Raw genomic sequence first — 26,073 nt, forward strand, 5'->3', positions numbered from 1 at the left:
ATAAAAGAGTGATGAGAAATATTACAAAAAATCATTATATCAATTCCTGTTATAAAAAAGTTGTTGTTACATGTTTATTATAATCTTGAAAAATTTTAAATATATATGTCGCATATTACTATTGAATATTAACTATGTAACACTGTTTTGGAAAGTTATATCTTTAAATTATAAAATTGATTTTTATTCAAGATTTTTTATGACTTGAATCTATGCCAATTTTAAAAGAAATGAATAGAAACGACTATCAAGGATACAATATAGTATAAAATTTCCAATGCATCCAATATACAACTATTTTTATTCGCGGCAGTTTTAGGAGTTTTATTAGAAAACGTGATGAAATTGATAAATAAAATAAAAATACGAGAATAAGAGAACGGGAAAAATCCAGTGACATGCTCTTGTGTGGAATAATGGATAATAAATGCAAATTCTCTCTCACATCAGTACCTTTGTGGTACCTAGTGGCACATTTGATTTACAGTAAATTCGTCTTACAATATAAATCCTTTGCGCAAAATTTAATAGCGGTACTCGAAATGCGTCACGCGATTACAAAGAGTCTTAAAAATAGAAATAACTTTGTACATTCAATGTGTAAAGGTAAATAAATAATTAGGCAAATTTTACCATGACAAATGAACATCGTAGAAATTCAGAAAATTTATATTGAAGGAAACGCGCACGTGAAACTGTTACTCGCAATAAAATCTGAACTTCAACAATAAAATAACAGTTTCACTCTTTGTGTAAAATGGTGACTGACAAATAAGATAACAAGTCCACGTGCCACGTTTTTATTCAGAGAAGTTCTACGAATTAGCTTTTACAGCTCGGAAAAGAATACTGGCAATCTACGAAAAACAAAGTAAACCGAGATGTGCAACTAATTGTTAATGCATTGCATTCCGACAATATATTTGTACTAAGTCAAAATAAAAAAAAGATGTGTTCACATATAAAAAGTTTTGACTTTCAAAAGATTCTTTTTTTTTTATTTATATCTAAGAGAAAGAGACGAATACTGAAATATCCAGTTTGATTACGCTTGTGTGACAGAGGTATAATATGATTGTGCTGAGCTACAGAAAATTTGTTAAAAAGCTCAGAGCATTACTAGAAAGTTTCTCCATGTATATGGAAAGGGAAGATAAAAAAAGAACAATTACGGTCGAGAGGGACAGGCACTCCTCACGCAACGCGTCCTCGTTCGGCGCACCGACCCATGGTGCAACAGCCTCGCCCTTCTCGCCTGTCTGCTTGCTGGCGATGAAAGCCTCCTGTTCCTTATTAAGTTCAGCAATCAGCCTCTGAAATAGAGAATTAATTTCTATGTCAGTAATAGTTACGCAGAGGAGATTGCCTTAGACAAAGGCGTGAACGCGGAATAAAGCGCGTTTTGAAACCAATTCTCGGTTATTAACGTGAGAGCTTATGCTAACTGATGACGGAAATAGCGTCGAGCTTGTGACAGGTTTCATTTCATTTAGTTTCATGGGAGCTTATTACCGCACGGACAACACTCTGTGATTTGCTCCCGTCAATTTATTCTCGTTTGCAGGGTATTAGTGGGAATACGTCGGCATTTAACGTGTGTGTTCCTACAAAGAATTGCAGATGTATAAATCCACATGATTGACGCAGTGATCATACGCCATTTTCTGTTTTTCAGAGAGAGAGAGAGAGAGAGAGAGAGAGAGAGAGAGAGAGAGAGAGAGAGCTATTTCTAAAAGTACTTTGGAAAATTCAATTTACACCTTTTAAAGTACCGTACAATTTAGAACTGTGTATAATGCTCAAATATAAACTTTATATAATAATTATATATAATTATCTAATTATATAAAACATATGTATGTTAAAAAATTTAATTCTTTTGCTTTTTATTTTTATTGAAAGATATACAAAAATATAACAAAATTTAATGTCAAATTTTATTCTATTTTTTTCGTTGCAATAATAATTTATACTCAAAAACTATTTATGGATAGCACTCCTTCATTCTCGAATTCAGAGCAAGCAAAAATTGTCATAAAGTCGATCAAACAAACATATCCATCGTAAATTAAAATAATTAGGTTAGGTCCAAAAACATTCTTTTCGAGGAAAATTTTTCTCGAAATATATGGTACAAGTAACATGTACTATATTATATATTTCTTTTAATTATAAACATAAAGAACTGAATTAATAGGGGGAAACGGTCAAATACAAGCAATAATTGGGTCGTACTAAAAAATTTTTATTTTATAATTCACCGAAGGAATATGTTAACAGACGTTTCGACTATACTAACAAGTCTTCATCAGTTATAAAAATAAAGATAAACCTACGTGAAAAAATACATAAAAAGAGAAATGTTGAAAGCGACGCATATTAGACGCAAGACAATTAATGTGGAGTGGTGCTCCTTTTTTCCTTGATGTACCATACGTGAAGAACTGAATATGAATTTCATGTACCTTAGATATTTCGCAAAGCAAAAAGTTCTTTTGTATGCGACGCTCGAAACGCGTGTCCTTCGCGACGATACATTGTTGTTACGCAAAGTCACGGCGGTTATTCAGCGGGCAGGGGCGACGTGAATTATTTACCATCACTCGATCGCATACTTGTATCAATCAGATTGACGACGAGAACCACATGAGAGAAAACAGAAGGGATATGTACGCACTACAAGCTTTCGAGCCGCTTGAGCTGGCTGCCTGGGCCCGAGCGGCTGCGCGCGCATTCTCCCCACCACTCGCTTACGGCGTGAGCGTCGCCACTAGTCAGAGATGGCTGGCTCGCCGCCCTCACCGGCCGTACGGTAGCTGTGGGTAGGTGAGTGTATGTGGAGGGGATGGATGCTCCGTCTACAAATCGACAACTGAAAACTTTGGAGCATATTTTCGACTATCGGGAGTGATCGAATCAGGTGACGATTAATTTATCCGTTGGTCTCTTGCGTTAGCCGCGATGTACATACGACGCAATCGGTCGGGTCGCGAAACTGCGTAGCGAAGCTTCTGGAACCGGCGCGGCGTACGGCATGAAGTTGCCCCTTCATTTCGTAGGTGTTTCGTAGGCGACGTGCAGTGCAACGTAACCGAAAGTCGCGAGTGTATCGGACGAAGGAAAGTGTAGCCGTGCCCTTGCGTGTTCTCCCGTATTTACCCTTGGCACAGTAAGTTTCGGTGATCGCGTCGCGTTGATTAATCCGCGGGATGCGTAACGATTGGCGTTGGGCCGATTTGCGTTTGATTTTCGATGTGAGAGAGAGAGAGAGAGACGAGCGAGCGCCGGGAAAGAGACGGCGTTCGCTCTTCACACGGCGCCGGAGCAATCGACGACGGTGGACGTGCATCGTCGGATGTGTAAATATTTACGGACTGATTCGAAGACGAGTTCGAAAGTATTGTGCGAGTGTTTAGAGAAAGACTAGTATATCCGTTGGTCTCTCGTGATGTGCAATGTAATCGGTCGAGTCGCGAAACGGCGCATCGAAGCTTCTCGACCGGCGTGAACTTGCCGCTTCATTTCGTACGCGTCGCGCGATGTAACCGAAAATCGCAAGTATGTCGGAAGGGAAGTATGGCCGTGTCCTTGCGTGTCTTTCCGTATTTACTTCCGGCACAATAAGTTTCGGGGATCGGTGATCGCGTCGCCTTGATTAATCCGCGGGATGCGTGGCGATTGGCGTTTCTCGGGTCGATTTGCGTGATTTGAGACGAGAGTGTGACGAGCGAGCGTTGGGAAGACGCGACGTCGGGGCAGTCGAAAATCACGATACATCGTCAGGTGTGTAAATTATTTTCGGAGTTCGGAAGTGTTGTGTGAGTGTTCAACGAAGGACCCCAGTGTATCTGAGAGGAAGAGGAGGCCTGGGAGGCATCAGGCGACGACGGAACAACCATGGGGTAACTGATTTGACCCAACCTTTTCGTTATTCGTTATTTCAGAATATATTCCTCCTCTGATTTGCGCGCCATTTTTTGTACGCAGTTTTTTTACGGGATAAATAATCCTTCCGTTTACACAGCATTTTTTTTTGTACGCGGTCTCTCATTTTACGTGGCCAGAAAATACATATATTTCTATGATATTTATTGAAACTATTCGATATCAGTGAACCACAAGTTTTTTTACTCAATCGTACTTACAATATTCTGACATTTTTCGATTGACTTGAGTATTGACCACGACAACGAATAAAATTTAAATTTGTTTTTCTTAATTTGCGTTATTATTCTTTTGGTGCGGATATAAATTAATGTAAAATAAATGTTTTTATAAAATATGTGGGCTTTTCTCTTACGTATTCTTATTTATACTGGCAGACTTCGATTCTCAACCGTACAAAAAAATCATGTGAACGGATATTCTGCATAAATTGAAGGATGAGTGTATACTTAAATACCTAATAAGACGTTTATAATATTTAATAGAATAGATATATATTTTTATATTTTACAGATCAACATAGTCTTCGATGCTGTTTGATTTCCGCTGCTGCGCATCGTATCGGTGAGTGAAACTATTCTGTTTTATTTTATATTAAGGTAACGGATGTATTTGACGTCTTGTACTTAAGAGATGCATCTCAAGTTAACACAATACAAAGATATGATAAGTCTTATGAAACCATTACCTTAATATAAATGGGCTACAACAGATTAGGGTATTTAATTCAATATTTACTCCTGAAGCATTTGCTTTTACATTGACAAAATTTTCAGGAAGCGCGAAAAAAAAAACTAATAAGATACATTGATAATATTACACTGAGAGAAAAAAATGTCTTACAACAAAAAAATTTTACTTAATAAAACTATTTGCTCGGTGGATTCCAATACCTAGCTTATTTACTTGCAGCTAAGTAAAAAATTTCTTAATTGAAGTATTTATGTAAATAAAATGAAGAGATAATTTTTATTCGAGTAACTTTTTTTCGCAGTTTTAGAAAATATTTGATTGGCTATTTTTATATTCAAAATAGCCAGATTTTTTAATTTAAGAAAACACTTTAACCAAGTTTAATAATATTAATAGTTTATTTGTAAAATCATTATTTAAATGCAAAAAATGTAAAAATACAAAATTACATACTTAATATGTATTTACTTAAAAATAGATATTTTTATTTAAACAGAATGAACAAACATTTGTATCAAAATATGGTTTTAAAATATATTGAAAAATTGTTTTCTCTTATTGTCAGTGTACTTGAATAAATATGGTATTAAATGCATTACAATTAAATATTTAAATTGATTACATAGAAAAATAGCGAGAAATCAGAAAAAAACTGAAAGAGAATTGAAATTAAACTGTAACATTGTAGTAAATATATAGATATGATATTTTTTGACATATGAAAGGCTTTTAAATTAAATTTACTTTTTATTATAATTCTCATATTTTATAGTTGCTACAAGATGTTTTTTTGTAACATTTACTTTTTTATGAAAATAAAATTATTATATAAAGAATATGGTACAGAAAAATTGTAAATATTTAAATGTATTAACTCATTTTCCCTTTAATTCTCGCTTGTCAAATATTCTTTTATTAACATTTCATTGAGTTTGCATTTGATACTCTTATATTTTTTTCAGGATTAAATATTGTATGTTCTGATATAAGAAGAAAAATGTTTGAACATTTTTTTAACGTACATACGTTACATGCAAAAATAGAAGCACAAGAAATATTTTAGAATTAGCCGAATCTAATTAATTTGTTTAATAAAAAGCTACGGTGTGATGATGAATTATGCTAAAATGATTATTAATTATTTTTTTTCAATGTTAATGTTGTACTACTCTTTTGTAGCCTATCATCCATATTGATTATGTTGCAATTTGATAAATCATATTTAATTACATTTGATTACATATTCCAAATTTTAACATTTATTTTCTGAATATCTAATCTTCATTGAGAAACTTTTTTATAAAAACTAAAACGAAAACTTATTGACAAATGTTGCAAACGGATTGACGACGCGCAAATGGTGAAAAACGAGCATCCCTATGGATCCACGTTGATAATTCGAGTATTTTGAGAATACAATTAAACTCGCTTTTACGAGCGAGTTTTTTCTTAAACTATCCGATTTCGATTATTTCCGTTTGCGATACAGTCAAGAGATGTGATTAATGAGGGTGGGTTGTATCTATACGGTTGCAAGTATCTATAAATCTTCTCCCACGCACTCGTGCGGATCGCAGGAAATACCATTATTCGGTTTCAGAAAAAAATTCTGAAGCACGTTTCTCACAGAGAAATTGTGCTAAAGTTACAGATACATAAAAATTTTCCGTACTTTAAAAGTCAAGCTTTTGTAAGCCCCGAAGCGCTCTACAGAATTTTCTTCCGACCAAATAATTGCATTTGGCTAAAGTAGATCTATTTTTAAAACGGAATTACCAGATGTTAAATTACCCAGAACAATCAGTTTCTTAACAATTAAAATTCTCATTATATCGCAATCCACATTAGCGCAAATTAGATTATCGATTTCTCATTTCATGTTTGTGAGCTCGAGAAAAGTTCGTCAATTTAACATAATTTCTGTCTGTCTAAAAAGCGGAATGCTTATAAGACTATCCGGAGTAGCACAAATATGGAAACTGATAGAGCGAACAGAATAAAATCGGTGTGTTACATCGAGTCAACAAAATCGACTTATTTTCCGATTCGGCGTTGAGATCGCTATGATTTTATTTATAATTTATGCTCCTCACCCGTGCCCAGTTTTTACAACAAACAGTCACGCGAGTTTGCTGAAGTGTCAGCCTGATTTTTTAGAATACTATTTTTCTTCGTGACAGCCACGTTGTTTAGTCGATACGCGATCCCGACCGCGTACCATTGCGATGATAATCGCCGAATAAATTTATAATGTCGCGTCGCTGCATTATATACGGAGTGGCCGCGTTGTCCCAGCAGCCCACTAATTCTCGACAAAATGCGTGTTGCCGATGATCGTTGGAAGCGAGATATTGACTCCGTCGCCGATAAATCGAGTCATGCAATCGGCAGATGACAGTAACAAAATATCAGAACAATCTTGAAACCAGAACAAGAAATGTCGTTATGAGAAAGAGAAGAGAGAGAGAGAGAGAGAGAGAGAGAGGAAGGAAGGAAATGTCATATGTTCAGAATGTATAGGCATTCGTTCATTTATCTTTGGAAAGCAGTGCTATTGATATTGTAATCTTGGTAATATCGATAGACTGACAAGATACGTTTCAGAAATGTCAATAGTAAAAAGAAGACATTTTAAAATAAGATGCTAAAAAGTTAGAAAACATAAAGGCTGTAAAATTTTTAGCTGGTTCCAAGATTGTAATTGATCTTTAATTAAAGACTTTTATTTAACATTAAAAACTAAATAATTGCAATGCAGAATATAAGCATCCCTGCGCGCGCGTTAATAAACTCATGCAAAAGGTTCGATAGATCTGGAATTCAAACCTTTTTTTGTCTCTATTTATCTTTAGCTCGAAGCTACAACGTGCTAATTTGTTATTTATGATAACAGTTCGATTTACGATACAAACGTTATTTACGATACCATAAAAATATTAAACGTCGACGCTGTACTTTGTAATTTCGCGCATCTCTGCAAATATATTTGTTCGAAGTATCTCTCAATCAAAATGAGTCAACATATCGCTTCGCACTGTAGATTGAATTTATTCGTGATAAACGGAACGTTAAAGAGCCGAACGGCGAAAGGAAAAAAGATATGGCGCGTTAAATCGATTTCTCAGCGATTACAAACGAGTTCGACGATTAATCGCTTCCTGGTTCGATTCTTTCCTGTAATCTATTTTACTACCTAGTAGATACTGTATTTTCGCACGTTAATGCGCCATCGCCAATTTGATTTATGGCGTCGCGTACACGAAAGGTCACCAAAAGCGTATCAGCTATTGTACTGAAACTAGCAAAAGTATTTTTTGCCCGATCCCATAAAATTCTAAAAGCCGATCTTACAAGAAAAATCTCGAGAGAAAAATTTGCATCACAATATACACCGTCGATTGAATTTATTATTCAGGACGATTTGGCCAGAAATGTGCGTGCTTGAATCAGCTGTAAATATTAAATTAGATCGCTTCAAGACCTTTTTCTCTCTTGGGATCATTCAGCTTTCAATTATTCAAAAAATAATCAACTTAAAATAACTAGTACGATTTCGTTTTCAATAGCGACATTGACAATGTTTTAAATGTCATTTTCTTTTTAAAAAATTCGCAGTTTTATAGAATGTTTCTTTCATCAATATATAATTGCGTGGTTTTTAATATCTCATCCTACCCCTCGTACTCTTTTGAATGTGAAGAAGTTACATAATTGCAATCTTGCTTCTTCTAACTTCTTTCAATCAATTACTTGACTGTTTTTAGAATATTCCAGTTATTATCGTTCTCGAGAGATAAAAGACGCCTACAATATCACGAAAGTTTTATTTTAATAAAGAAGTTACCAGTTTTTTTTTATGTATATTAGGTTTTACGGATAATCTTGTTTCAATTTCAAGTTTTTTCAATCAATTGCGCCTGAAATTGCCATTCGCTTTCTGATCGATTCGCGGAAGCAGAAATAACTGATTATCTCCAGCGTCGCTATAAAAGTCCCGCCTGTGATGCTCAAATTTCTTTTTGACGACCTGACGCCGTTATAGAAATCCATTACCGGATCCCCCGAGTATAGGGACAGCCTTAAAATAATTTTAATCGCAGCGTGGCTGCGATCGGCGTACGTAAAAAAAGACTATGTTGAGCAAAAAAAACTGGTATTGCAGTCACGCGTTACGGAAAACGTGGCTTGCATAATGGATCGCAAGCATTGACGAATTCCTACGTCAGGGGGGTTCTATTCTGTATGAGGAGATAAAGCCGAGGATACCAAAGAAGCAAAATGCCAAGAGGTAGACAAAAAGAGCACCGTGCATTAAATGATCCCGATCCCTTTGAAAGCAGAGAACACGGTTAAAACCATGAGATGCGCATGATATAGAAATCAATTTCACTCGCTCGCATTCGATGACATTTGAAATCGGTCAATTGTGTACTGAATAAACGTAAAAAAGAGACTTTTTTTAAAATCAATTTAATTATATTATAATTTTTATATTTATTATTATAATACGTAATATATTTAAATTTATACTTTGAATGCTTTTACACAGATAGTCTTATAAAATGTTAAGAGGGTTGTCTCTGTGTCTTGAGCCATCGTTAATGCCAACTTTTCGTGAACATTAATGAGTATCAGGTTCTCGTCCTGCTGAAGTAAATTGCAATGTTCGCGAAACGTTGGTACTAATGAGTCAAGACACGGAGACAACCCGTAAACCTCTTAGCATTTTATATTTATTAAATTTTAAGATGAAGCATGAATTTTTATTACAAAAGTTTTACATATAAAATGATTTTAGAAACTAAATATTTATGAGATAAATATTGAATGTAATTTCATACATGGCCGAAGCCTTTTCAAGTTATCCAAGTACAATTTAATACACTGAAATTTTAATCAATTTTCCATTAATATGTATTACGACGTAACTATATTAACATACGGTTTGTAATTTAATTTATTACATGCATCCCACAGGTATTGATATTATTATTTATTACATTGCGGTAAGCGAGATGATTTGCATCGAGAAGAATTACGTCATTCGAAAAATTGATTATGCACGTTGTTGAGTACTATTTATCAAGGAAAATAGGAGATAAGAAAGTACATTTGAGTCACGAAAAACTTTCGCCGTAATTCTTTCCCCGTCGGCGATAAGAAGTCGGTTGCGTACTCATTGCTAATTAGGTCGTCGCAATATCGACTGAACGGTGCACTTGTGCAAAGAGCCATCAAAAAGTCTTTCTTGGGATCGTTGACGCCCTCGAACGCATCTCGCTGAGAACATTTTCGTATATACATCTTCGAGTAACGATCGAAATGTCGATAGTTGACAAACGTATACGATTACGAAACGAAAAAGCTTCTCGTAAAAAAAACGACTTGACCCGACCGACAAAAAGGGCGAGTACTTTCATCAAGGGAGTTATTCATACGTCAGTTTTTCTCTTTTTCTTTCTCGAGATCAAGATGAGGTCCAATAAGCAACATCCAAGGAAAACTACGTATGAAATTTTAATATACGCAGAAGAAAGAAGGTCAAAGAATGAGAAACCTGAGAATGTTCATGGGAATAAATGGGACTTTACTTTGGCATTGTTTACGTATTAACGGCGTACTGGTATCCAAGAAAAATATGCTGCAACATGACTCAGCACGACGAAACTGATAGAATCGACAAAGAAGATTGAAGCGATATTCGAAGTTAATTTTAGGCGCAGAGCGAAGACTGAACATAGGAATTGTGTTTCGCTAGCGTTACAATCTTACAAGAATTATCTGCAAAAATAAACGCACATCACCGAAGGATAAAATATATATGCTTTAATATTCTGCGAATAGTATGTCGATAGAGCAACATTTTTTTTATAGCGAGAATAATCGCGCGGGATAAAAACGTGGATGTTAACCCTCCTTGTTAATTTTCTATTTTAATCCTGCGAATCGTCGATGCCCGAGGCAAAGAATTGTCGAGATGATGCAAGTTGTCAAAAGCACTTGGAAGGTTCGAGACACAATAGCTCGAGGCGGGGTACCAACTTGATGGCAACTCTAATGTCGTAAACTGTGCGCTATGGCGGGGATTATCGCGAGCTAGGCATGGAAAGACCCGAGATGGAAGTGATTATCGTTAATTGTAATTGCGACCCAGCGTACATAAAATAGCATAAACTCCAAGGGTATCGTTTGCGTTCATTCAAGAAATCCCGACTCCAATGGACTCCAATGGACTCCAATTAATTCAGAATTATCATTCTAACACGCCCTGAATTTCAATTTAGAAAGTAACGATCACATTTCGCATAAAAATATTTTTACTCTTTTGTCCCTTAGAAATGTTGATGAAAAAATTTTACCCGTTCATAAAAATTACTTTTATTAAAAATTACGAAAACTTTACGAAATATCCATTAAATATTCATATACTTTGTTTCCATGAAAATAAAATTAAAAAATATTACTAAAGTGCCTCAAACAGTAAATAATTACGATAAATAGTATACTCATTAATACTCGTAAAACAAAGATGAAAGAAAATCGAGACAATGTTCCGAAAGAGTCTCTTTTAAGTGAAAATAAAGTAGTCCATTAAGAAATTTCAATTTTCTTGGCTCGTCGGCTCTTGATCGACATTTTTAAACGAGCGTTTAGAAGCTGTGCGAACTACGGAAAAGTATGGCAATTTGTCGATTTACGGCCTCACGAAAATCTCTTTACGCTACCGATATTGATTTTTCTCCCAGGGGAGCACTTTTGCTCGAGAAATGGCGTTTGCTAAGAATATTTCTCGAATATGAAGGAAATTAAAGCGCCGCGAAATCCACCGATGAGAAATTAGCCAGGAAGGAAGATCTATCGGTTCGTGAATGCTATTGTTGTTGATTTAAGAAAACGCTTATCGATGGCCATTCATCACCAAGAGATTTGACTTTGTAATTTCAATAACTTCAAGCTTTCGAATGCTGCTCCATGAATATAACTCGTTTAGTAATATCATTGGTCTTAGAAGTGAACAAGAGAACTATGCCACTTCCCTTAACGTTTCCATTTTTACTGTTTGCTTCTATCAAAACGGGAACTTCATCAAATAACGAAGTGTTACGAAGTACGCTGTAAAAATGTTAAATCCAAACGGTGAGATAAAGAGTAGCGAGGATAACGTTTGTCTTTTCACTTGTGAAAATAAAGTCAAGCTATTTTGACTCATGTCACAATTAACTAATTTTACTGTCGACTAATTTTATCAATATTAGATTATTTGAGGTAAGGGGGAAATTCGATTCAGTTTATGTAACCGATCGCTTCAACGTAAAACTGCGATAAATCGATTTTGAAGGAACTCAACGACGTCGCCGTTAATGAAAAACGACGATTATTATTGGAAAGTTCTTGATTATCAGAGATTTATTTTCCGCTTTTCATGAAACAAAAATATACACTCTAGATATTATTAACATAAAGCGAAAAATAAATAAAAATGTAATACGTGACTATCATTAAAATCTAAATAGTTATCATATATTATTCTTTTAATTCATTGTTATTTTTGTGTTATTATGTATCATTATATATTATTTTTAAATGATTATTTGGGATTTATTAAAAAAAAAAGTTTTAAATCATGCCATAACGTCAGTAAAAACTTAACGTAAAGAAAATACAAACCTCAAAAACCTATCTCGCAAAATTTACATTACACATTTGATTTGGTTACTGTGACTATAATAAACGGAGGTGCAAAAATCCCGGAATATTTCGGTAACGAAAGGTTAAATAAAAATGAAGTAAAATAAAGTTGAACTGAGGACGCGTGAGGGTGGCCCGGTTCGAAAATTTGGTAGTCTCGATTGGAGCCGCATTTCGAACCAAGACACGCGAGTAGAAAAGACTTATCGATCGCGCACCGTGTGCCAAAGAAATGACGGTGTCTCGTCCCCGATGTAATATTCCGCCAGAAAGATCCCATTTACGATTTCCTGCCAGAGAACGTGCGCCGGTTGACGACCCCTTGCTCATTTCTCTTTTCCAGCCTGCACGTATTCTCTCTTTCTTCCTCTTCTCTTTCGTCAGCCGGTCGTGATCCGTGTAATTTACGAAGAATGTCTCATCTCCGGAGAATTTTCTTACCGTACTGACAATAACGATTTTACTAACTCGAACAAACTATCCGATTCTAAATAATTGGACGGGAATAAACGACGCCGCGCGACACTCCTGGCTGACGATACAATTGGAATGATCGTGACGTATCTCATTTTGATTAGATTACACTATAAATCACCGCCGTAGGATGATTTCAATCCGATCGTGCTTCGCGAGAGACACAGAAAGCCGTTCAACATCGATTGCGAATACCGTGTGTATTGTATTTACGATAATGGTCGCTCCTATTTATATGGTATTATTCTTTTTTTTGTTTTACTTTTACTTGAATATGCAGAGGATTTAATACTTTGCATCAGAAATGGATAATAAGCGTTCCATTGATCTCGCGATATTACATCGACGGATCGCTCGAGGCGTAGCCTTTGGTAATAAATTGTCCGAAGATTGAAAGCTTATATTACAGTTCATATGCTATATAAAGGATATTGCTCGCGAAAAGGCTACGGGAGAAATTTAAATAAAAATTTAAACGTCCAAAGAGACTTAAATTACGCTCAATAGACAGACAGATTAGATTAGATTAAGAACAGAACTGAATATGTGCCAGTATAAAAACATTTTCGCCAAAGATAGATTTACAAGACGCTTCCTTCGACACGATGAAACTGAATTACGTGCCGTACAATATGACGTATTTCTCAGCTTTTGTATAATTTTGCTCCTTTCATAACTAATTTAGTTAAGACGATTCATCGACGAGTTACGGTCAAGTAGTGCTGGTGCACCAAGGCACGGATGGTGAGAAACTAAATGTTTCTCCAAAGTTTGCTCTTGAGCGAAATCCGTGGCATTGATCAGAGAGAGATTGTGTCCGCTCGTTATTCACGTAAAAGCTCGAGATTAATCGAGATTCAGGAGATTCTACCGTGCGGATCTACTTGCCATCGGCTAAGCTCACCGCGGCGAATGTTTGTCTACCGTTAAGATAACTCGCGCACGAGGTAAAACTCGATAAACATACGCTACAACATGATACGGTGGCTGTTTAACGACGTAACGCTGCTCGGATGTTCACTCGTTGCGAGCAAAGAGGTAAAAGTTGCCCTCGGGGTGTAGAATCGCACGTGCGAAACTTCGTAGTTCGTTCATTACCGGGAAGCAAGACTTCTAATGGTATAGTCGCAAACGCCCACTGTGTGGAAAATTTCACTTCGCGGAGAAGTTGGCGATCATTAATTTAACCGAGCCTATAGTGTACTAATTCAACTACCTAGAACTATGCAGAAATAGATAATCACGATGCGATAATGCCGTTGATCATATGCGCGGCGACTCACAAGTCACAATATTGAATAGAAAGTTTAACGGAAACGAAAAATATAATACAGAAAATTGCAGTTTAAAGTGCCACAAGTATGTTCACTTGTGTGTCTAAATCCATCCATTTGTCTATTACATGCCTTTCAATAAATGCAACTTTTTTTCTCGCAACATGAGTCATAAATTTATCTGAGAAATGATACGAGATATCTCATTTCACAAGAGCGTCACGGCGCAAGATCATTTATATACGAAATATATGATCTGGTTATGATAACTTCACGATAATTCTAACTCGGACAATGGAATTTGATAGTGCGATAATAACTCAAGTCTTCTTGTCGTCACATGCTATGTTGGTACTCATGTCTCTCACTTATGCCGACAAGCTCGGCCATTTTGAATGTTCACTTAATTGTTGACAGCTGCTTTGCTTGCACGTGTTTTGGATCGTCTTCGATTTTTACCTATTCAAAAAAATGGATCAAAGAACCTGTATCAAATTTTGTGTGAAAAACGAAATTAAGTGCGCGGATGCATTCCGAATGTTGACTGTGGCATACGGAGAAGCTACCTTGGACCGAAGCAACGTTTATCGGTGGTACAAAATGTTCTCAGAAGGCCGAGAAGATGTGAACGACGAAGAGCGTGCCGGACGCCCGAGCACTTCAACAACAGACGAAAAAATTAATGAAGTGGAGAAAATGGTATTGGCCAATCGTCGAATCACCGTTAGAGAAGTTGCTGAGGACCTAAACATATCGATTGGCTCATGCCATTCGATTTTTATCAATGATTTGGGCATGAGACGGGTCGCCGCGAAATTCGTACCAAAATTGCTCAATTGCGACCAAAAACAGCATCGCATGAACATTGCTAATGAGATGTTGGACTCTATCCGCGACGACCCAAATTTGCTCCAGAGGGTCATAACTGGTGACGAATCGTGGGTTTATGGTTATGACGTGGAAACCAAAGCTCAATCATCTCAATGGAAGCTGCCGCACGAACCAAGACCGAAAAAAGCGCGCCAAGTTCGGTCGAATGTGAAAGTTTTGCTGACAGTTTTCTTCGATTGCAGGGGCGTGGTGCATCATGAGTTCTTGCCACAGGGTAGAACGGTCAATAAGGAATATTACCTGCAAGTTATGCGCAATTTGCGCGAAGCAATCCGCCAGAAACGCCCGGATTTGTGGAAGAACAAAAATTGGCTTTTGCACCACGATAACGCCCCTGCTCACACATCGTTGCTTGTGCGCGACTTTTTGGCCAAAAACAACACACTAATGATGCCGCAGCCACCGTATTCCCCAGATCTGGCCCCCTGTGACTTTTTCTTGTTCCCTAAACTGAAGAGGCCCATGAAAGGACGACGTTACGCTACGCTTGACGAGATAAAGACGGCATCGAAGGAGGAGCTGAACAAGATAAAAAAAAATGATTTTTTGAAGTGCTTCGAAGATTGGAAAAACCGTTGGCACAAGTGTATAATATCTCATGGGGATTACTTTGAAGGGGACAAAATAGATATTCATGAATAAATAAATAATTTTTGAAAAAACACAAAATTCGCGATACTTTTTGACAAGAGCGTCACGGCGCAAGATCATTTATATACGAAATATATGATCTGGTTATGATAACTTCACGATAATTCTAACTCGGACAATGGAATTTGATAGTGCGATAATAACTCAAGTCTTCTTGTCGTCACATGCAAGAGTATGCTAGAATAGGATTATCTAGGAGTTAAGACGAATGTATGTTGGCAGTGAAAAGGAATTGCTCTTCCCAGAAGTAAACGCTAAATGACTACAGTCTGGCAAGTAGTACAAGTATAAAGTAGGTCAGACGACATTCGTCGCGCTCGTAAATAGTAGGCAGATTAAAATGCTATCACGGTTTGAAAAAGTATTTGTGAGAAAAGATAGACAATATACAAGCGCGCGAAATCATAAAGGAGAATAAATTTTATAACTTTCGGTATTAAAGTTATATATTTTATTTAACGTTGTGATGTGAGAGAGTCACCTATTGAAATATTTCCCCTTTCATTGTGTTGCGTTAAAATTGTGCCGATGTGAAAGCGCACCAGTAACTTTAGCAAGATATATTCAGGAAATATATTCCTACTTGACATATTTCACCAACTTTTCTTTCGCTCACAAAACTCTTCGAGCCGTGTCGACGTAATCCGAGTAACTTCAAGGAAAATATTAAGAAGCTACTCCGACGATGAAGTTCCTTTTTTTTATATGCTCTTTGATATGCAGGACCTTCACGTGAACTTATGTCTTGTGTATCACCGCGCATGTCGATAAAATCGGATCATGTTCGACTTTCTCATGATTTTCCCCAAGTTGCTCGGAAACTTTAACGAAAGCCTGTTTGAGTCTGTCAACTCAATTCGTTTCAAAATTACACATTAAAAATGTAAAAGAAAATAAGATGGGCGTCATAGGCATCTTTCTCTTACTAATAACAATAATTATTAAAAAATAGATATAAACTAAGTGATACAAAAAAAATAAAGAAAAACAAAACGGGATCAAGTATATTAAATACATTTTTAACAGCGAGCAACAAATCTCATGGAAAATTTAGAATTTAATTCGCGTTTTTCTCGGTGAAGAAAAAAATTAAAAGATTGAACGTCGATGATGAACACACCGAAGAAATTATGCAGAAGATTAAATAAAAGAAGTTGAATCTTCATAAATAACTAAACGGCCAGCATTTTGCGATCGTTCTAAACCGCGACATTGCGTAACATCGCTGACATCGTGTAAGTTAAAGCGTGATATGCATCTCTGCGAAAGTTTCTTTTCATCACTAATGTCATGATTTATATCATAGTAATATCTCAAGTCAAGATTTTACTTCTACTTTTTCGACCTCAACTATTTTGATATTTCAAACATTCCTACAGACTTCTTTTAATACTTTAAATACCTAAATAGACCTATTTTAATATTGTACTTAATCTATCGACTATAAGGTCTGTGGAGATTTTAGAGGTTTTGTCAAAAAATTCTTTTTAATTTTTTCAACTATTATTTTAAGACATAAAGTAGAAACCCCAAAAATCTAACTGAAGTAAAAAATAAGAATAAAATTTCGATTGAAATAGCTTAACAAAACAGATTTCTAAACGCTTCTGAAGCTAATTTGCGTACCACTGCGGTTTAATCCGTGAAAATTAAACCATTTAGAGTGGTTTTAACAATTTGTATTAATTGTGAAACATAACGACTAACTTATTAAAAACATTAAATAAATGATAAGACAAGCTCATTAAATCGTTAAATCGTTATACAAAATAAATGAAATTTAACGTCATTAATAACTCGTAGCCTTGCCAATATAACGGCCTTCAAGCAGCATTTTTGCTGGACTGCATCGTCAATTGCGCGGTAAAAAAATTCATTAAGACACCGAGTGAGATCGTGACGCGTTCCTGTTCCTCAAACGTTTTGCTGCTTATGAAAGAAAGGAGACACGATGGCGGTATGTATAAACCGGAAGACCAGCTTGGGAAGGAAGCAACTACGATGAATAAAAGAAGGACACCCCGCAGCGCAAGTTGCGATTGTTCCCTGACACGATAAAAAGCGTTTGCAACCTTGAGACGCGAGAAATTCCCGTCTCAGGAAACCACACATTTTCACGGAAATGCCTTTGACGACGAACTTTGATCGACACTTGCAAAAGCACCGATATATAAATGACGTTGAAAACAAGTTTCTTCCGAAGAAATGGATCCTCTGAGATCACCCGATACACGCTCGCTTCGCCTGTAAGCTGACATGACACATGATGCGCGCTGAAATGTATTGTCTGTGTAAAATCGATGGGGACGAAACTTATCAGTTAATTAATATCAGTTAATTTATCGACGCGGTATCGAGACGCATAGATTACCCCGGCGATTAATTAAACTTTTCGACAGAGATTACGCCAATCGCGACAACATGTTTGCCATTCGTGGTTCTCAATGTTTCCCCAAACGATATGACTTTGCAGAATGTTACAGAATTTAATTACACTTAATCGATTAAAATGAGGTAAATGATTAATGCGCCAACATGTGGAATCCCCGCTGAACATTTCGGCGTCGCCGTTCGCGTTCAAATTCGGATATAGAAATGCGCGGACATAGTGGTAAGTGAAAATAAACTCTGTACGGGGTGATCCAATCAATATCAGCACCAGTTAAATTATAATCCGACTGTGGAATTCGGGAAAATCCATTTTCTCTGTGCTTAAAAATATGGCCCACTTTTCACAGAACTAATTAATGCCGCATTCCGATCTTCTTGGTAAAACCATTGTAATGATCTATGGAATAGTATCAGAACAAAGGGATTCCCGGTAGTAGTCTCGAGGCCAGCTAGTATCGAGAGAATTAATTAACGGACAACACGAATTATTAATCAGGAGGAATTTGCGCGGTATCCAAGTATGGTTAATCGAGTTTATGAGTGGTAATAAATTATTACTTTATTAAATGTCGTCTCCGCGCCACGAAATATTTACCGTATCATTCCTCAACGGCGTCGGTAGATTTATTGCGTGCGGTAAACGTGTCTCCTTGAGATCGGCCCGCAACGCGGCGAAACTCATTGTCCGCGCGACTGAATAGACCTCTCGAAGGAGAAATTGCAACGCTAATTAATGGTGTATCGACGATCCATTAAGCGCAACCAAAACTCGATTACCTCCTCTACGAACCAGAAACGAAACTTCCGTACATATCCGGTCCGAGTTGCACAACGTGCCAGCTACTCGCTTGCTTGTTTCCCCGAGTTCGTTCGCTTGAATTATGCCATTACACACGAGCGAATTACTCTGCGCGCTGTACGCGCACCTTATCTTTTTCTCGATACTCTCCCGTAAATCACGGTTGAAAGAATTATGATATAACGGGAAGTGCCGTATGCAAAATTCATATAACAAATGCATACCGCCACCAGCGAAACATTGCATTGCACATTCAACGCCTCGTGTAAGGTAAACGTTTCTCTAAAAATTTCAACACGCAAATACAGAGAGTTACAGCATGTAAAACGTAGACTCTGAAAGAGAAGCACATTTATATTGTGTACACCGCGCGTATAAAATAGTAAACTATTTATATTATACAAATGCGCCAATTGCTTTTCAACTATGAGCACAAATAAATATAATTCGAATAATTAAGAAGAAATTTTCAAAGTTTGATTTATGTCGGTATTTCTAAAGTAAACGCGATTTATACGTTATATTGGGAATTAATACTCAGCAGCTTTAAATGAGTTTTCAGAATAGAAACAGCGACGTCGTCAAATATTATTGGCAACTCGTTAGTCACGCGGGGCAGAACTCTGTTATTCGTTCGATCTGAGCAACTCTTGATTCCGTACACCACAATGTTCATTCAACTTTCTGAAACAGTTCACAACATAGGGTGTATAACGATATTGTAGTAAAACACTTTTGGGTCGCCATGTCCCGGTGCTTCGGTGTCACAGTTTCGGGGAAAGCTATAACTACAGTTGGCTGGTATTACCAGCGTTGGTCATTCTCCACGTGGCATGACCTATGGGAAATAATGTTTGCCCTTCGCTGTGCGTCGCGACAACAGGACAATTTGTTTCGTTCCACGATAGGGGATCAAAAATACGATTACCAGGTCGACAGTGAAAACACGAAAGGGTCTCGTAGAAAGTGTTCGAAATATCCTTTCGTGTCGCACGAGCAATATTCGAGCGACACAAATTAACCGAAGAAAAAAAAATGAAAAAAAAAAAGAAAACACGAAGTGCGTTACCGTTTTTTCTCATTTACCCATAAGTGAATGGCTGAAACGTTAAGGAAAAATGAAATTTTTTCCTGTCACGTAATTTTTTTATTAAAACTTTCATTTATTTTTATAACTGCACGTCTGCATTTGGTCGATAAAATGTGCTTCTCGTTTAAAAAAAAAACAATTTTCGTGATTTGTTTAGTTAAAAATATTTTATTACAAATGCTAATAAAATAGAAAGAAAGAAAAGTCAATACGTCCGTCTCCGTGCTGTGACGCAAGGTCAAGTGCAATTATGATTTCGTGCTGCCCTTTATCGACACTACAGATGGCGAGAAAGTTTCGTAATATTACATTAATGCAAACTTGTTGCATTGTGCAATTGTGTAGAAACAAGATAAGAACGCTTAGTTTCTGACACAATTATTAACATATCTTGTCTCTTGACGACCACGATTTATTTAATTACTAATTCGCATCTTGCATTTATTCATATCTATTTATAAACTCACGCAAGAATACAGAACTTGGCATATAAACTATATTTTTATGATAGATTTTATTATTTGTTACACTTATACGTTAATTATGACAAACTCCAACATGTTGCAAGTAAACAATGATGCGACGATTTTATTACTTCACTATTATTCCCGAAAAGAATGATTAACAAAATATGTATTATTTATGGAAATAACAAATTTGATGTTGATTTTTCTTTAATGTAAACTTATATTTATAAATTCTTGAAAATTAGAAAATAACCGCGATAAAATAAGTGGGTGAAGCTTGTGATTCAATTAATTTCAAAGAGGAATAAATTTTGTAATTACCATCAATTAACATTTAATGTCGTATTTCATAAAGGTATTGAATATAAAAAATTAAAAAGTTAAAACGAATAATATTAGATTAAAGAAACAAACAAATTATAATAGCAATTTCATACATTTTATATGACTCATCTTATGACAAAATTATGATATTGTGCTAATTTTCTGCGTAATATCTCAATCTGTATGCTGTAATTAAGCACGAGTTGTCACGAATATTACATTTGTCTCCAGTTACAACTGATCCAGAACTCCTCTAATAAGCGTACATCAGCGACGAAACACGTGCAGTATTTCACAAGCTCTATAGCAAGCATGGTGTGGCAGTTAACAAGAAAACCATTTTCCCTCGCGGTTTGCAGTGAAAGTTTCATCTAGACTCGTTACATAACTATTCCGTTTTCAGTTCCTTCCAATTTTATTTCTCTATGAACTCGACTCGAGTTCCTGAGTTTTTGGATTTTTGGACGTTTGGTGTTTTCTCTGGACTTAAATACAAACAAGAAATATAAAATTTTCTGTATACGCTTGCATTGATAAAACACGCGCACTAATTTATGTTTGATAATCAGCCGCAGGATATTTCTCGTGCATCATATTCCTCATTCGTGAAAACGTAAATCGTTGGTCCATTGTACATTAAACAGCTTTATTTGCGAGACTACAATGCGAAAGGTTAATACCGGATTTGCAAAAACGCAGGTACGGTTAGGAGAGTACGGCAGAAGAAAAAAATAATTAAAAAAGGACTACGAGGAATTTAAATCATAATTAGAAAAATAAAAATGCAACTCTCTCTTTCTCTACTAATTACAAAGACTTTTTCTCTCTCTGATTACAGTACTTAAAATTTTATATGTATAACATACGCATACACACATTCACAGCAAAAATATTAAATAGATACAATGTATATATGTATATTTAAAAAAGGGAAACGCTAAAAAAAACTAATTTTTAAATTTTCAATAAGAATCATAAATTCTGTGATAATTGCGATATTTTTTAGGTGCATCGAATTATAATGTAATTAGGATGACGTCTGAACTTAAATATGATAATAAAGGTGCAATGGCGTTTATATGTTGAAACATCTGATTCTTATCAAATAATTGGATTCCCGGAATTGATTAAAGCAAAGTTTTATTCCCTATTTTGCGCTTGCCAATTTCAAGTCTATATCTATTTGAGTAAAACGCCCTCAATGTGCTTAATCTTCTACAGATAAGTAGCTTTACATACAACACAGGTTCATTAAAGCCTCGTAACACATAAATTTTCGAAATTAGGATCGACCATTTGATATTGCTGTAGAAATAAAAAACGATACGTGCAAATTAGTATGTTACTTTCCAACATTAAATGCACGTAAAAAATATTGACGTTTCACACATCAAAATTTCGAATTAAACAATTTAGTTAATTTAAATGCGTAAATAATATTGTAATTTAAGAAATAAAGTAATTGAAGAAATGTCATCAATTTTCTTCTGTCTTTTTCAAAAATTTGCTATAAAAATAAAATCAGAGGAATATAAAAATCCCTCTCTCTCTCTCTCTCTCTCGCTCTCTCTGTGCATGCCTGAATTAATAGGAAACTAGTAGCGAGACAGACGTTGTATTTTCACTGAAACAAAGACAAGCCATTCAACTTTTTTATTACATGCCACTGACATAGACCTCATCCGCATAATACATTCTCACAATTGCGCAAACGAAACGGGACACGTTTCTAGTAAAAGAAAAACAGTAAAATGGAACGGCAAACGATAAAAATTCAGAGGAAAAACTTTTCCACGAAAAATCTCGCGTGCTCTCATACTCTTGCAGGCACTAATTTAACGTAACACGAGTGTTCGATAAATCGCGATAATTGTACGAGATGTACGGTTGCAGCGAACACTCGTGCAGTGGGATGTGTCATCCCCCGCAAGAGACGTCGCCAACCATGCATGCTTATTCATTATCACGCCATATTTTCATTAAATACTATTGACAAGGTACGCTCTCCTCAGCTGATCGAGGACTCGATGGCGCCGGATAAACTCGTCGTAGGTGTCGCTTTTGTGGAAACTGCGTGGGTAGAAAATTACGCGGAGGAAGATAAAATCCATGAGAGCTTTTCAAGTCTCTTCCGCGCTTTTAATTAACCCGATAGTAATCACGCGAAGCCGGTGCAGCTCGTTAAATTCTTAACGCGGCAGTCAGTAGTGAGAAACTTGGGAAAAACATCTTCGGCCTCCGTACTGTTACTTGGACGGTCGCAATAACCGTGACCTTTGCGAGACGCACGTTCCGCCGTGGTGCGAGGTGCTCGAGAGGAGCTTCAAGGTGCTTCCCGAGTCGTCGGAAAGTCGCGCGAGCGATTCTCTTTGTAAAGGTCGGATTATTCCGAGCGTAAGCAAAGAGTGCGAAAGTCAAGCACGATAGTGACTTTATCGCGAAGAAAAGATGAAAGAGAGAGATACAGTTCTCGCGACAGCGGCAACACTTTGAATACTGATAACACTAGAGATCGCGAATTTTATATCCAGAGAGAAAAGACTTTACTGATATTATTCTATATTCTGTACGGAAGATTAAAAAAAGAACTGGCGTTAACGTTTTCCGACGGCAGCGATCGATTCCGCTTTTTAACTGTACACTTTAATATATATGACTAGAAAAGAGTCGCACGCTCCAGTGTTCATTTTAATACATTAATGGCGCGGGGTGTGGCAAAATCAAATATTGTGCAACTAACATTTCTCGAAAGTTATCGTGCAAAAAACTTCTAATTGGATTTTTTAAAACGTATATATTCTTACAATTTATGTAGTCTTACAATTCATTGCGAGAAGGTATGAATTTATATTCGATTAATTCATCATTAGGATTAAATTTTGTCGTGTATTCATAGTATCCATCGTTGCTCATTGCAACGGAGAGAAACGTGTTAAACATGTTAAATGTCACGTGGAGATTAAATTGTCGAACGTGGATTTTTCGAATAAATGTTCGCCCGTCGCGCTGCCGTTGTAAAAAAAAAACATATGACTGACGGTGGTATTCAATCAAAGAGAAAGCAGGAAAAGAAGAAAAATCGAGATGTGCGAGACGGAAAAATTTGTGTCTCTCGCGGGATAACATCAAAGCGTAGCGCAGCGTGAGGACAAATCGATGCTTGGGCTATTATGAAACTCGGCTGAATTGCTGGCGCAATGAGATTACGTTGTCGTATTATAGCATGAGATCGATGAATCGACGACATGACACGGTCTCTTTTGCTCCCGCAACGAGACGTGATCGCGAAGAGATGCAAGAGCCGTTTAAAAAATTTTGGCACGTATTCAAAAGTATCATTTCCACTCTCTTCCCTAACACGAAGATCAATTTATATTTCTGGCGTGACGTAACATGCACCTGAATTTTTCGCAGAAGTATTTCAAAGTCGCTTCTACTTTTCGAAGTGAAAATCGCACGATAAATTTTCAAGTAACTGCAAAAAAAAGTACTTCAAGTTTTTACACGTTCATCGATTTTACTTTCCCTTTTTAATGATAGAGAAAAGAATGTTAAAATAATACAGTTTACGCTAAAAACTTGGGAACAATTTGAAATTATTATTTTTCATTTTTTAAATATTTTTTAAATGAAACGTACGTTTACAGTACGTAATCTTTTGCGGTTGCCATCAAGACTGTGAAGTTTCGGGCGCACCGATAGGCGATCGCAGCGGAAAAACATCCGCGTGGCATGCAAAGGTTGCGTACGTATGCACGTGGAGTCCGTCGGGGTGGTACCCAAGTAGGTCAGACTCTGTCCTGACCCAGATGATTGCAACTCAGTGACGTCATGGCCAACCTCCCTTAATTTCCCTCTCTACCCGCCCTCTGTAACATACACCCTCGTCAAACTGTGGGGCCGCGTTAAGCACCTCGGCCAAGGTGGCTATTCGTCGCTTCTTTTCGCGTCGCGTCTTTCGAAAGCCCTTCGTATCACCTCGACGAAAGCTCCGGCAGAATAGCAGATTAGAATGTACGTGCCCCATGCGAGAGCTCGCGCCTTCCGTGCATCACGTCGCACGTGGACGCGATAATTGCGCGTATAATTATACACGATACACCGTAACAGCGCGGGAGGGAATTGCGAGTGTTCGAGTCGTCGGTAAATCACGCAGAGTTATTTTCAACGCACGCGTTCGCTATTCGGCGCGTTACACCGAAACTGCAAGCGCACTCGAAAGTGCATCACGTACGCGAACGTAAAATTCGTGGCGACTGATTGCTATCGGTTGTTTTTCAGGACGGTACACAATCACGAGTGAGCTGCTTGCTGCAGAGAATGCTGTAATGCTATCGTGATTTAAGCAAACGGAATAAGCAACGTAGCTTAGATCCTATCAGATATTACAAGTACCTTTCTGTAATTGAATAAATAAATGAATATATATTTATTATTGGCATTTATAATGAGATAAAAATTCATAAAGTAATAGAGAAAAATTCCGATAAATTTTGTGTGGGTGTGTATTCAATTACAAAAAGATACTTGTAATATCTGATAGGTAATAATATAAAGAATATAAAAAATACGATCATATGCATAATATAGCATAGTAATTCATTTATCAATTTTAATTAAGGAGAATGTTATTTAATGTCAGTAAATTCATATAATATATTCATATGTTATTACCTATACAGCTATAATTCAACTCTAAATCCATCAAACTACTCGTTACTAACGTCTAATGCAATAGAGATGTAACCTTCTTCCGAACGTACATACGTATATATCGCAAAGATGTATATTTGCAAAGTTACATCTGTATGAATTAAATGTCGTGACTGACGACAAGCAAGCGGTGTATAATATAGCTTAGTTTTCAACGCTGCAACAAACCGCAAACGAATTTCGTCATCGAACTAGGCTGGAATCGTGCAATTAATCCAAGCCGTATCTGTCGCCGGGTGCAAAACATCCAAGGCAAGCCTCGGCTTTTAGTATAGCACGGAACACAAACTACATTTCCGCGAAATTTAAGATGTGCTGCCGTTACATCCATCATATGCTCGAAGCGTCAGCGCCGGATGTTTATTACCTATCCATTACGGTGCATGCGGAAACAGGACACCTTCATATCTCGCGAAATGGAATTCATCAGCGCGGTATTAAGTAGCTGATTTATATTCTCGATCGAGTTTCTGTGGCGTTATTTTATTAAAAGTGATATAACACAACGGATACGAGACGTGAATGCAAACGCGTAGCGCGTACAAGAAAATTCTAATCGGATGGAGTGGTGAAAAAGGCTTTGCGCTTTTCATAAGGGAGATACCAGGTGGTAATTGCTGGTGCGCATCTGGTAATCGCGCCGGTGGAATAGTCGCAAGGAGTGGTCATTAA

At 36.7% G+C, this 26,073-nt stretch overlaps 1 protein-coding gene and 1 long non-coding RNA gene across 5 annotated transcripts in view; one reads left to right on the top strand and one right to left on the bottom strand.

The window, feature by feature from the left end:
- The window catches only part of LOC105193156 (synapse-associated protein of 47 kDa), a 70,430-nt gene that overhangs the window by 12,315 nt on the left and 32,042 nt on the right, over nt 1-26,073 (bottom strand). For all 4 annotated transcript variants that reach the window (XM_011157508.3, XM_011157507.3, XM_026137382.2 and 1 more), the window contains exon 5: nt 1,173-1,313. In XM_011157508.3, the coding sequence (XP_011155810.1) occupies nt 1,173-1,313 (141 nt within the window). The remainder of the gene's footprint in view (nt 1-1,172; nt 1,314-26,073) is intronic.
- The window catches only part of LOC105193153, a 340,949-nt gene continuing 317,477 nt past the window's right edge, over nt 2,602-26,073 (top strand). The window contains exons 1-2 of the long non-coding RNA XR_850576.3: nt 2,602-3,902; nt 4,459-4,509. This is a non-coding gene — a long non-coding RNA (uncharacterized LOC105193153). The remainder of the gene's footprint in view (nt 3,903-4,458; nt 4,510-26,073) is intronic.

The sequence above is a fragment of the Solenopsis invicta genome, chromosome 3 (assembly GCF_016802725.1).
Source record: "Solenopsis invicta isolate M01_SB chromosome 3, UNIL_Sinv_3.0, whole genome shotgun sequence".
Lineage (NCBI taxonomy): Eukaryota > Metazoa > Arthropoda > Insecta > Hymenoptera > Formicidae > Solenopsis > Solenopsis invicta.